At 42.9% G+C, this 13611-nt stretch overlaps 1 protein-coding gene across 1 annotated transcript in view; it reads left to right on the plus strand.

Moving 5' to 3' along the window:
- Nucleotides 1-40: 40 nt before the first annotated feature.
- The window catches only part of Ncbp1 (nuclear cap binding protein subunit 1), a 42992-nt gene continuing 29421 nt past the window's right edge, over nt 41-13611 (plus strand). Inside the window, exons 1-2 of the mRNA XM_036177083.1 lie at nt 41-415; nt 13136-13224. Of these exons, the coding sequence (XP_036032976.1) occupies nt 382-415; nt 13136-13224 (123 nt within the window). The 5' untranslated portion in view covers nt 41-381. The remainder of the gene's footprint in view (nt 416-13135; nt 13225-13611) is intronic.

Genomic DNA, 13611 nt, shown 5'->3' on the forward strand with positions numbered 1-13611 from the left:
AAAGTCCCTGGGACGTCACTTCGCTCCGGAAGTCTCTAAAGCCGTCGGCGCAGGGGCCGCCGGGAAAAACACCGCGGGGCCGGTGCAAAGCTGAGGCGGGATCGTCCGGGCTGGGATAATTTAGCTGGCCATTTGGAAGGCCTCAGGGTGGAAGGCGGGAGGAGGCGGCCGCGCGTGAACGTGCAGACGCGGGCCCTCCGCCTCGGAGCCCACTCGGTGCTTCTCCGCTTGCGCTTCCGGCAGGCGTCGTGGGCGAGTGCGCCTGCGCGCCGGCCTGTCCGCGCGCCTCGCCGCTGACCGCGCACCGGCCGGCCAGCAGCCCGACGGTTCTGGTATTGCAGGTCACTCGCAGCTCAGCTCGGCTGCGCACCCGCGAGCAGTATGTCGCGGAGGCGGCACAGCTACGAGAATGATGGTAAGTGCCCTCGGTCTGGCCGCCGCGCCGGGGTGAGAACTGAGGCCGGGTTGCTTTGGTCCTCGGGTCTCCAGGGAACGTATGGGCAGCCCTTTCTTCCCGGGAGGGTTCTGGGGGCCCGGGAGAGGGAGGCGGCTGGCGCGGCTCGGGTGTGGCTGGTGGCTTCAGGAAAGCGACGGCCTTCCCCCTGCCCCAACTCCTTCAGTCATGGGGAAGGAAGGCCTGGTGAACCCCGTGGGCGAACCTGACCTGGTGTCTGCCGACACTTAAAACTTGATCACTCACTGCTGAGCATGGAAATGCACGTGTGTCTGATGCCTTAGAATTAGTTAGTGACGGGGATCTAGTGGAGCAGTGTTTTTGTTTTAACCCTCCAGGGTGCACCTGGAAAGGACCCTGCGAAGGCAGGAAAAGAACACAGCTTTAACAGAGGTCGGATGAATTACAGTCTGAGCCCTACTCCTCTACAAGTTACCCATTGATTTCCCTCTTTTAAGCTTCAGGGAAAGAATTTTTGCGTCTTACCAACACCCCAGAGTCACTAATAAACAGACACGTGCTGTTCCGTTGGATTGACCTTAAGCATATTCCTCTGTATAAGAAAGTGCAGGAAAACTAACCTGAGCAGACTAGTATTTCTCATGTCGGCTTTGATAGTCGCCGGCAAGGAAGTCATTCTGTTGTCATCATAAAAACAAGCTCAATTCTGCACCGTTTCTGCCCTTCAAGGACACGGGCACACACAAGAGTGGAACTTGGAGCTATTGATATTTTATTGAATTACTCTTCAAAGAGTGTTTATGGTTAAAGCAAGAAAGACTTTTAGAACCTCAGGGTTTAAATCTGTTTACTATGTGAGCTTGCCAGGATCACATGACTTCCTTAAACCTGAGTGTATGATGTGGAGTAGTATTACGCCTTTTGGTTTCTGTGAGGGTTAAATGAGATACGGTGCTCACTGATAGTTCATGATGTTTATTTTATCAACTGTTAATGTCTCAGTGATACACACAGATAAATACCAACATCATAAAAGAAAGAAAAAAAAGCAGTGTAATTTGATTAGCTTTCTCTCTTGGAAGGTTAAGACAATCAAGCAGAGCCGGGTGGCAGAGCCAGGAGGATCTTTGTGAGTTCGAGGCCAGCCTGGTCTACAGAGTGAGATCCAGGACAGGCACCAAAGCTACACAGAGAAACCCTGTCTCGAAAAACAAACAAACAAATAAAGACAATCGAGCAGAATCAGACACAATTTTTAACAGTGAAACTAGGGAGTACCTGAGAGAGTATCCTAGTCTGTCAGTGCCCAGAGTGCAAGTCACACTCCACCAGGTCGGCATGACTGCTCTGTATGCTTGGGGTTTTTTGTTTGTTTGTTTTTGGTGTGTGTGTGTGTGTGTGTGTTTTAAAACACGGTGGTTTCTTGTGTAATGCATGTACAGAATACAGGAAATAAAGTTTTTCGCTGCTTTGTATTTGATTAGTGTATAATCTGCTTTGGATTTGAGAATTTGTCCTTGGCCTTCATCTCTCGTTCTTCCCATTCTCTTTGCTCATCTTCTTACACTTCTTTTCTTCATTCTTTCTCTTACTTCCAGGGTACCCCTAAAGTGAGGGGAAGATGTCACTGGAGAGCCAACTGAAGAATTAGAATATAAATATATAGAAAAGCTCTTGTTTTTGTTTAGGAGGCTTGCATAACTTTTGCTTGTGGTTGGCTTTTTTAGCTAGCAGCTAAATCATTTTCCCAGTTGGGTCTGGCTACAGAAACCTTAGAATAAATAGGACAACGTGATGTAAAATTAAGCATTTCTTAATCAAAATTCAGTCTAGCAAATCATTCAGTAGTGGAAAGGTTGTTTACAGTTCCTCCAATAGTACACATATGGAATATACACTGTTAGAGTTTAGTGACCTAAATAAAAAGTGTGATGCTTTTTAGTGAAGTATCTACAATTTAAAAAAATATGGATGACTGTTTTCAAGGTGGCTGGAGGTTTTAAAGGAATCACAATTAAATAGATCTAAGCATTTCTGGGTATTGTCAGCTCTACTCTGACTTTCTTATACTTGGCCGTCTGCAGCTTCATTCTCTCTTCTGAATTCAGCAATCTGGTTACAAAATATTCTGAACATGTAGGCACCTCCCCTCCACCCTGGTTATTCCCTAAATGATACAATGTCACAACTATTCACATAACACTTATATTAGGTAATGTAGAGATAGTGTAAATTATCACAGTATACACAGGTTATGGGTAAATGCCAGCATCACTTTATAGAAGGGACATTAGCATTCTCAAGTTTTGCTGCCTGAGCTGGAGCCTCATGGATACCAAGGACAACTATGTAATATAATCAGGACTTGCTAAAGAATTTCCTAACTACTTGCAGTAGCAGACAGTATTAACAGTGGAGGCTCCTTTCCATGTTCAAGACCAAGCCCAATGAAGTGTAGTGTAGTTCATCATATGATCACAGGATTGTGGGGAATGAAGTAAGATAAAGGGTAGAGGGACCAAAGAGAGACAAGCTGGTCAGGTAAGGCCTCCCTGCAGATGGCCTATGACTTGAGTAATGTAAGGAACAAGCCATATGGATGTTTGAGAAAGCAGAGGTTGAAAGGGAACCATGAGTGTAATGTGGTTAGAGCTTTTGTCATGTTCAGAGAACAGCAAAGAGGCCATTGTTGGTAGAAGTGAGGAAGTAGGGGTACAAGTTATGAGAGATAAGACCAGAGAGTTTAGATGAGGCTCTTTCTTACCTTACTGGGCCATTTTAAATGTTTTTGTTAGAACTGTACTATTGGAGATTCACAGAGGTAGTATTAGATAGCTAATCAATAAAGTTCCTGTCATTTATTTAGAGATACAGAAAGGGCTATCCTAAATGGAAAGTACCAAATCTAAGTCTTAAACACTCTGTTGTTTTCTGAGACAGGGTCTCTGTGTGACTGCCGACGTAGTCCTGCTATCTGGAACTATGTAGTCCAGGCTGAAACCACTATGTCCTGGCTATATAGACCAGGTTGGCTGCCCCTATTAACCCCTAAGGTGTGGACCACCATGTCTGGCAGTTGTAGATTCCTTAAAACTGTCTCTGAACCTCTTCAATAACTGTTGGATATACATTTTATCAGTGTTAAAAAAAAGTATTTTATTTAAGAAGGAATTTAGGTCGTTCAGAATCTTAGTCTCAAGTCCAGAAAGCCTATTTAATCTACTTCCACTTCATCTTTTAGACTGTGACTGATGTTTTTAAACTTAACTATAGAAAGAAAAATTGAAGAGAGGTGAAAGGTTTGTTATGCTGAGGGGTAGTATACTTTGTTTCAGAGGTGATATTTTTAATCAACCTAAATTTTTGTTTTAAGTTTATAGTCAAAGTATATTACTTTTCTTGGCTGGGTTTTGTTACTTTTTCTTTTTATGGTGTTGCTTTTGTCTACTTTGTGGACCCAAATTACACATCTGATTCTAATAAGGGCATAGGAAATAGTACAATGTATCCAGGTAACATTAGGTTCGTGTTGCAGTGGGAAAATTAGTCTGTTTGCTGGTTTATTTGTTTGTTTGTTTGGCTTTTTTGTCTGTTTGTTTTGTTCTGTTATTCCACCACCACCACCTGGTTTCCCTGTTTAGCCCTCTGTGTTCTGGAACTGGCTGTGTAGACCAGGCTAGCTTCAAACTCAGAGGTTCACCTGCTTTTGCTGCTAGAGTGCCAGGATTAAAGGCCTGTGCCACCTTGCCAGGCTGTTATTTGTTTTCTTAAGAGCCCTAGGAGTGATTCAAGGTCTCTTCACTGCACTAGCTAAATGTGTATAGCAATATGTAACTTAACATATGTTGTAAAACTTACATAGCTGTGTTTTAAAGCCTGTTTTGGATTATGGTGCCACCATAGACTTGTTTCTCTTTTATTGTTCAGGGTATGAAAATGTTCGGCTAATTGCCCAAAGAGTGCCTAAAGTATCTATTTAGAGTGTCTCGGGCAGTGGTTTTCAACCTTCCTAATGCTGTGATCTTTAATCCAGCTCCTCGTGTGGTGACCCCAACCATAGAATTATTTTGTTGTTACTTCATGACTGTAATTTTGCTACTGTTAGGAATCGTAATGTAAATATCTGATGTGCAGGATATCTGATATTTAACCCCTATGGGGTCATTTAACCCCCAAAGGGGTTGCAATCCACAGGCTGAGAACCACTGGTCTAAGGTATCTACCTTTTCCTTACTCCAGCTAATTTTTTTTTCCTCATGGATTTGACTAGGCTAGTTGATCAAGGAGCTTCAGGGATCTGCCTGTTTCCACGCTCTCTGCCACCTTCAGGTTACAGACAGTGGAATTAGACAGACAGGTCCTCATGGTTGCTCAGCAGGTACTTTACCCACTGAGCCACCCCCATTCCCTAGACAGTATGGATGTTGTATATGCACATGGGTCTGTGTGCCATGTAGAGGCTATTGGGTGTCCTCCTCCATCACTCTCTGCCTTACTTACTAGACTGAAGCTGCAACACACCCTCATGGTTAACCAGTGAGCCCCAACAGTCCTCATGTCTCTACCTCCCATTGTACTGGGGCTAGGGGTACCTGCATGGCTGTACTGGCTTTGTCTTTAAAAAAAAAAAAAAAAAAAAAGTGTCCTAGTTAGGGTTACAATTGCTATGATGAAATGCCTAGTTAGGGTTACAATTGCTGTGATGAAATGCCGTGACCAAAGCAACTTGGGGAAGAAAGTGTTTATTTCAGCTTATACTTCCAGGTAACAGTCCATCATTGAGAGAAGTTAGGACCTAGAGGTGGGAGCTGATGCAGAGGCCATGGAGAAGTGCTGCTTACTGGCTTGCTCCCCATGGTTTGCTCAGCCTGCTTTCTTTTTCTTTTCTTTTTTTTTTAGGCAGCGTCTCTACATAGCCCTGGCTGTCCTGGAACTCACTGTGTAGACCAAGCTGATCCACCTCCCTCTCTCGTGCAAATGTTAGGATTCAAGGTGTGCTCCACCATATCTGGCTCAGCCTGCTTTCTTATAAAACGCAGGATTACCAACCAGCCCAGGGATGGCACCACCTGCCATGGGCGGGGCCCTCCCCCATCAATCCCTAATTAACAAAATGCTCTACAGGCTTGTCTGCAGCCCAGCTGTGTGGAGACATTTTCTCAGTTGGGGTTCCCTTCTCTCAGATGACTAGCCTGTGTCAAGTTGACAGCAAATTAGCCGGCCCCCTTGTCAATCTGACATACTTCACTTAATTAAGACATATCCTTTCCTTTTTTGGTTCATCCCCAGGATCTCAAATTAATAAATACCACAGATATAAAACATAAGTGAGAGTCCGATAATCTTTTTTTTTAATTTTATTTATTTTTTTTATATTTTATTTTATTTTTTTTCTATCATCAGCTTGATAGGGTACAAATTCTTATCCTAATAGTGAAATGTTTCACTGAGGCTTGCCCAGTGATTGAGTAAAACCAAAACTTATTATAAGCCCCAGTCATCCTAGGGTCCCCCCTGCTATGTAGCCTCCCTGGATCTGTGGGTTGGAGTCTGATTGTCCTTTGCTTTATATCTAGTATCCACGTATAAGTGAGTACATACCATGCTTGTCCTTCTTGGTCTGGGTTACTTCACTCAGGATGATATTTTATAGTTCCATCCATTCAACTGCAAATTTCATGCTGTCTTTGTTTTTCTCTGCTGTGTAGTACTCCATTGTGTATATGTACCACATTTTCTTAATCCATTTTTCAGTTGTCGGGCATCTAGGTTGTTTTCAGGTTCTGGCTATTACAAATAATGCTGCTATGAACATAGTTGAGCACGTATCTTTGTGGTATGATTGAGCATTCCTTGGGTATATGCCCAAGAATGGTATAGCAGGGTCTTGAGGTAGATGGATTTCCAATTTTCTGAGAAACCGTCATACTGATTTCCACAGTGGTTGTACAAGTTTGCATTCCCACAAACAGTGGAGGAGTGTTCCCTTTGCTCCGCATCCTCTCCAACATAGACTGTTTGATTTTCATTTCTCTGATAGAGTCCAGTAATCTTTACCAATGCAAACACTTCAGATTTTAAAACTTAGTCTCTTAATTGTGAGTGCCTCTAAAATCAAAAATAAACTACTTTCTTATTCCAAGAGGGAAGAGCCTGGGCACAGTCACATCTGAATAAAGCAAATGCAAACTCCCAACAGTGTAAATAACTCAGTGTCCAATGTCTGGGATCCACTCATGATCTTCAGGGCTCCTCCAAGGATCTTGGGTCTCCTCTTGCTCCACCTCTGCTCCTGTCATACCATGCTCATACTATGTTACTGGCCTCTCCGAAATGCTGGTGTTTTCTGCTGCAATTGGGCTGCTCTTTGGCCAATAATAGCCTTTTCTGGGCTCTCTTCACAGTGCCAAGCCTCAACTTCTCTGCATAACCCCTTTAATCCTGGGCCTTCAACTACTATGAAGGCTGCCAATGACCCATCTTTGCCTCTCTGAGTTCCAAGCCTAAGCTGCTCTCTATGACCCCTTCTTTATGCATTCCAAACTAGTACCATCTGGGTGACTCTTACTCTACCAAGTTTGGCTGCCAGCTCAGGACAGGACTTTGTCTACCTCTGGAACACAGCTTATGTGCTGACACTGAGAAAACACTTCCCAGAAGATTTCACCTCAGTGATGCTGGTCTCTTCTTAATCACAGCTGATTCTTCAGCCCCAGCTGACCAGCGTCCATTGTCCCAGCAAAGCAAAGGTGTTACTCCAATGGTTCTGTTCTCTTGTTAGTTACAGCCAACTCTTCAGCTCCAACTGACCAGATACCACAGATTCTTCACACAAATGGCCCAGTAGAGTCTTTGCTTCCCTCTGAAACTTCACAAGCCAAGCCCCCATTGTCTGCACTGTTCTCCACATCCTTACCTTCCATGTGCCTACAGAACAGCCCATGAGCTCTCAACACTTAATGACTTTTCTGGCCCAACATTCCTTCCACAGTCCTTGCAAAAACCACATGGTCAGGTCTGTCACAGCAATACTCCACTGTCCTGGTACTAATTTCTGTCCTAGTTAGGGTCACTGTTGCTGTGATGAAACACCATGGCCAAAGCAACTTGGGGAGGATGTCGCTGGCTTTTTTGGACTGCCTGTCCATGATACAGAGACTTATTAATTATGAATGCTCAGCCTTAGCTTAGTTTTGTTTCTTAGTTTTTCTTTCTTACTTGAAATTAACCCATTTCTATCAAGCTGCCCTGAAGCTCACTTACCTCATCTATGTACTGTCCATTCTGCATTAGTGTTTCCTCCGTAACTAGCTTGTGGGCCCCCAGCTGGCTCCCCTTTTCTCTCTGCCCACGAGCCCCACCTATCCCTCCTCTGCCTGGCTATTAGCTGTTCAGCTTCTTATTAGACCAATCAGGTGCCTTAGGGAGGCTTGGTGAAACAGCAGTACACCTTTGCATAATTAAACAAATGCAGCATAAACAAATGCAACACATCTTTACATAGTTAAACAAATATTGTCTACAACAAGAGGAAAAGTTTTACTTCAGTTTATACTTCCAGGGACAGTCCATCACTGAGGGAAGTCAGGAGAGGAACTCAAATGGAGCAGGAATTTGGAGGCAAGAGCTGACGCAAAGTCCATAGAGGAGTACTGCTTACTGGCTTGCTCCCCATGGTTTGCTCAGCCTGCTTTTTTAGAACCCAGGACCACCAGCCCAGGGATGGCACCACCCTCCCCCATCAATCACTAATTAACAAAATATGCTTGCCTACTGCCCAATCTTATGGATGCATTTTCTCAGTTGGAATTCTCTTCTCTCAAATGAATCTAGCCTGTGTCCAGTTGACATAAAATTAGCCAGCACAGGGACTCACTATTTTGCCCTGGCTGTCCTGGAACTCTGTATGTAGACCAGTCTGGCCTCAAACTCACAGTGATCCACCTGCCTCTGCCTCCCTAGTGGTGGGTTTAAAGGCCACAATACCAGGCATGTGTTAGCTTTTTTGATGCAGGTACTAAGGATCAAACTTGGTTCTTCATGCTTGTGTAGCAAGTATTCTTACTCACCAAGTCATCTCCCCAGCCTCCTAAAAAAGTATTCTTAATGAAGGTGCTGCATTTTGCTTCTGTGTTCTCACCCAGACTCTGCTGAGTTCAGTGTCTTGTTACTGCCCCTAGGTTCAGATTGTAATCTGTAGCACTCATATGCACCTTTGATATCCTCTCAAGTACCGGGTAAGAAGAGCGCCTCTTGCCAGGTGGTGGCACACGCCTTTAATCCCAGCACTCGGGAGGCAGAGGCAGGCAGACCTCTGGGTTCGAGGCCAGCCTGGGCAACAGAGTGAGTTCCAGGAAAGGCGCAAAGCTACACAGAGAAACCCTGTCTGGAAAAACCAAACAAAGAAAAAAGACAGAAAAAAGAGTGCCTCTTACTGTAGTACTTTCAGCCTTCCCCGTTTCTCCAAAGAAACCTTGGCTGAACAGCCACAGCGACACGGAGGTTTACAGTTCAGAGAGGTGACTGTGTGCCTGTATTTTCTGTTTTCTTTAGCAAACCTGCCTTGCCTCCCCAAAGCAGTGTCTTCTGTGCGTCAGGCTTACAAGAGGGCCTGGAAGGGTTCTGAAGACAGAAATGGCTGCAAACTGGAGCAAGCTAACTGTCGAATTAGGAGGCCGTGGCATGTAGTTAGAGTTTCCTGCCTGGCCCAGTCAGGACAAATCTCTCTCACCCGCTAGTCCCACAGTCGCTCAGACCCAACCAAGAAAGCACACAGAAACTTATATTGTTTAGAAACTGTATGGCTGTGGCAGGCTTCTTGTTATCTACCTTTTCTATCTTAAATTAACCCATTTCTGTTAGTCTATACTTTGCCACATGGCGTGTGGCTTACCAGTGTCTTTACATGTTGCTTTTCATGGCAGCGGCTGGCGGTGTCTCTCCCCAGCCTTCTCCTTCCCAGAATTCTCTTCTCTCTTGTCCCGCCTATACTTCCTGCCTGGCCACTGGCCAATCAGAACTTTACTTACACAGAGCGATATCCACAACACTTCCCCTTTTCTTTTTTTTTAAAGGAAGGTTTTAACTTTTACATAGTACAGTTACATATAACAAAACAATTATCAAGCAAGAATTACAGTTACAATATTAAAGAAGATATCCTATCTATCTTATATTTGTGAGTCTAAGCTTTTATATCTAACTTATCTTTTATCATAACTGAGGAAATTGTAACTATCTAGCCTTCAACCACATCAAAGAACTCACAAGGATATAATATTACCTGAGAACCGGGAGAAGGATGTAAACATTTTTCAGGAGTCTTGCAAGAGTAGACAGAGACAGCTGGCAGCCTGGACAGTCACCTAATGTTCCTTTGTAAAGTTGGGGCATTTGTCTTCAGCCCACAGGGCTAGAGTCTCTCTGTCACTTCTCTCAGTGTCCTGTAGAATGTCTGGCAGTTTCCTCTGTGAAGCAGGAACCTGAAGGACCATTTTGTCAAGCAAAGTTTAGTGGTCACCTTTCTATGGGTCCTGCATGTCCACTTGATCAAGCAGTCTAGGCAAGAATAGTTTCTTGTCCAAATGGCTATTTTTGCCAAGGTGAAGATAAACTCCATATGAAGTGTCTTTAATGCCCATCCTCCTCTCTGAAGTAAATCGGTGCTGCCAGGAACAGACATGTCTCACTGTCCAGAAAGTCTAAATTTTAAAAGTATTTTAAATGCCATATTTTGTAGGTCTTTGAAGTATTTGAAGATTACCTATCTATCTGAAATATCTTTATGTATATCTAGAAGACTTAACTAACATGGCTATGAATATGATTATCATAGATGACTAATTATTAATCAATTTTTATTATCCATTTCAATTTAAAATGAGCTATACAAATATAATACCTTAATCATGAATAGAAATATACACACAGTATAACAAAATTACCTTTAAGTTTGTATCAATTGACTAAAATCTATACCAATGTAAAACATTTTAAATGAGTTGTTGCTCTTTAGAAGTAAGTTTATTAATCTACCCTTTTATCCTATCATATTTATATCATATCCCCTTTTTATCTTTAGAAAGAGATTGCATTTATAATCAACCTGTTTAAAATAAAATAGTGGTTTTTCTCTGTCCTGCACCAGAGGGCTCTTTTGATTTGAGACACAAGAATCTCTTAACCTTTTTTTTTAGCAATATGTCTGGGTTTAGAGAAGGAGTGAGCCAATTTCATCTCCAAAGCCAGCTTGATAATTTTGGGAATGTGGGCGTAGTTTTTTTTATTACTTTTTGTTGGAGGGGGGCGCTGTATCTTATGGGGATACAAAGAAAATTTTAGGATTATAGAGTAGTCCATTAGGGTGAACCTCTGAGTCAGTTGTCTTGAAACCATTTTGGATGTCAGATCATCTGGGTCATGGTGTCATTAGAGACCTTTTTGGTGGTCTTGGCTGATCAAACTTGATATATCTTAATCTGGAACAAATCCATAGCCTCTGGCTTTCTGTGGAAACAAAAGCAGAGGACTCTTTTTCAAAGCAACATATCCTTATATCCAAATTTTGAAGTCAAGGTACCTTTAAAATTTACATATTTGTTTAACTCAACAGTTTTTATGATCAAATCTTTTTTTGTGGTTAAAAATCCCAAAGACAAGACAAACCAGATTCTCTGTGTAATATCCATCTTTGTAAGACTGAAACGCTACTGTGGCTGCTGGCTCCGCCCACCTCAGCTTTCCAACATGGCGGTGGTTTAGTTTACCGCCAGCTCTGGGTCTGGAGCCATGTGTACCATCAATTATCAGAAGCAGTTCTATCAAAGTAGTGCATAGCCCAGAAACTTTTTTTTTTTTTTTAAATTAGCAAAGGCTAAATCTACCACGCAGCAGAGTAAAGTGCCGCTTGTAGACTCCTCATTCCTGCCACACTGCAGGTCAGACGCACATGCCAGAAACCCACCATAGAAGCTCAAAATGGCAGGCTGCCGCTAACTTAAGAAAGACAACTAGGAAGCTGTTTTTAGCTCCGTCTTAGAATCTTTTTTCTCAGGTTTTAGGTGGAAACTCTTGCCCCACGTTGGGCGCCATTTGTAGTTAGAGTTTTTCTGCCTGGCCCAGTCAGGACAAATCTCTCTTACCCGCCAGTCTCATATGGCTATGGCAGGCTTCTTGTTATCTACCTTTTCTATCTTAAATTAACCCATTTCTGTTAGTCTATACTTTGCCACATGGCTTGTGGCTTACTGGTGTCTTTACATGTTGCTTTTCATGGTGGCGGCTGGCGGTGTCTCTCTCCAGCCTTCTCCTTCCCAGAATTCTCTTCTCTCTTGTCCCGCCTATACTTCCTGCCTAGCCACTGGCCAATCAGAACTTTATTTACACAGAGCGATATCCACAGCAGTGGCATGTGATAAAGGATTAGTGTAGTAGATGGCCAGAAAGGAGGGAAGAGTTTGGTACCGTTCAGAAACAGCTGCTCTCATTCAGCTACTTTTTCACTAGCTAGTCTCCGAACCTCACCTAAAATCTGGTTCTGAATAATAATGAAGAACACAGTTGGTGCATTATGCATTCTGAAGCAGTTTCTCAGCATCGGCACTGTTAATGTTTAGGGTCATATTTTAAATCAGAAATTTCCAAAGGCTTTAACTCGTTTTTGCATCCTTATTTCACCAGTTTATGCAGTAATTTAGTTACCTCGTCACATTAACAAGTACTGTTGATACTGTAAAGTATAGGAACCAACAACTGAGGGTCAGTAAGCAAGTTAAAAGAACAGGAGCAGCAGTATTCAGATTCCAGGTGTTTCGTATGTGGATGCCATTCCAGTGTATCCACAGAAACAGTCATAGCTCCCTGGATACTGTTTATATAAAATTTAACTGAAAAAAAAAATTCCTCCTGACATTATTGTTTATAGTGACCTTAATAATAGGGACAGTGTGAGGCATTGGAAAGATGGCTCAGTAGTTAAGTGCACTGGCTGTTCTTCTTGAGAACCTGGGTTTAATTCCCAGCATTCACATTGTGTCTTACAGAAGTTCTTAAGACTAGTTAAGGGGGTATGATGCCCTCTTCTGGCCTCCACGGGCTCCAAGCATACAAGTAGTATACAGTTATACATGAATCCCAACATTTGTACACATAAAATGATAAAAGAGATTTAAATTGTGTGTGGGGGGGATATATGGAGAGAGAGAGAGAGAGAGACAGACAGACAGACAGACAGACTGGGTCTGGAGAGGCAACTCGACACTTAAAAGCATTTATTACATAGTACACAATCATGAGAACTGGAATTTGGGTCTCAGCACTCTCAGAGGATAAGCATGCAGTATATGCCTTTAGCCCCAGCTTCAAGCCGGAGTGGAGACAAGAGGATCACTAGGATTTGCTGGCTATCATCCTAGCTAAGAAAAGTGAGCTGCAGGTTCGGGAGAGACCTTGCCTTGAAGGAACAGTGTGGTGGAAGACTGGCATGGGGACCTGTACATATGTGTGCATCCATTCACGTACACACAGATAAATCTTTAAAAGAATGCAAGATAGAAATTGATCAGGTACCTAGCCTAGTTAAAACATGATGGTTGGAGCTACTCTAAAAAACACAACCTGATGGAAAAGAGATTAGAGGCAAAGAAGGTGACAGATTTTGTTAGTAGATTCATCATGTAACATTGTGTAATAGTTGCTTTTTTTTTAATGTTGCTGAAATAGGTGGACAACCTCACAAAAGGAGGAAGACCTCTGACGCAAATAAAACTGAAGATCATTTGGAATCTTTAATATGCAGAATAGGAGAGAAGGTATGCACCAAGTCCACGGGCTAGGGTTGTGACTGACAGCTTTGATTAATTTCTGAAGTTGTACTGGGTAATGTAAGTTATAGACAAAGCTTGTATTATTACTCCACATCTGTATCCCAATGTGAATGTGTTTTGCAGCTCCTGGGATTCAGATCATTAAGGATTTTTAGAAGTCATTTCATTAGATAAACCTTACAATAGACTGGGCATAGTCCACAGTATAGATGACCTGAAGCAGACTTGGATGCCTGAGACAGTAATGGGTTATTAGTGAGAGAGGTAGAACACAGCCATGCTGTGCTCACACTTGGGATGCACATTCTGCTTAGACTATATTGAAGATTTCATTGACTCTTCCTGGAATTGTTTCTAATCAACAGTAACTAC

Source organism: Onychomys torridus, chromosome 2 (genome assembly GCF_903995425.1).
Source record: "Onychomys torridus chromosome 2, mOncTor1.1, whole genome shotgun sequence".
Taxonomy (NCBI): Eukaryota; Metazoa; Chordata; class Mammalia; order Rodentia; family Cricetidae; genus Onychomys; species Onychomys torridus.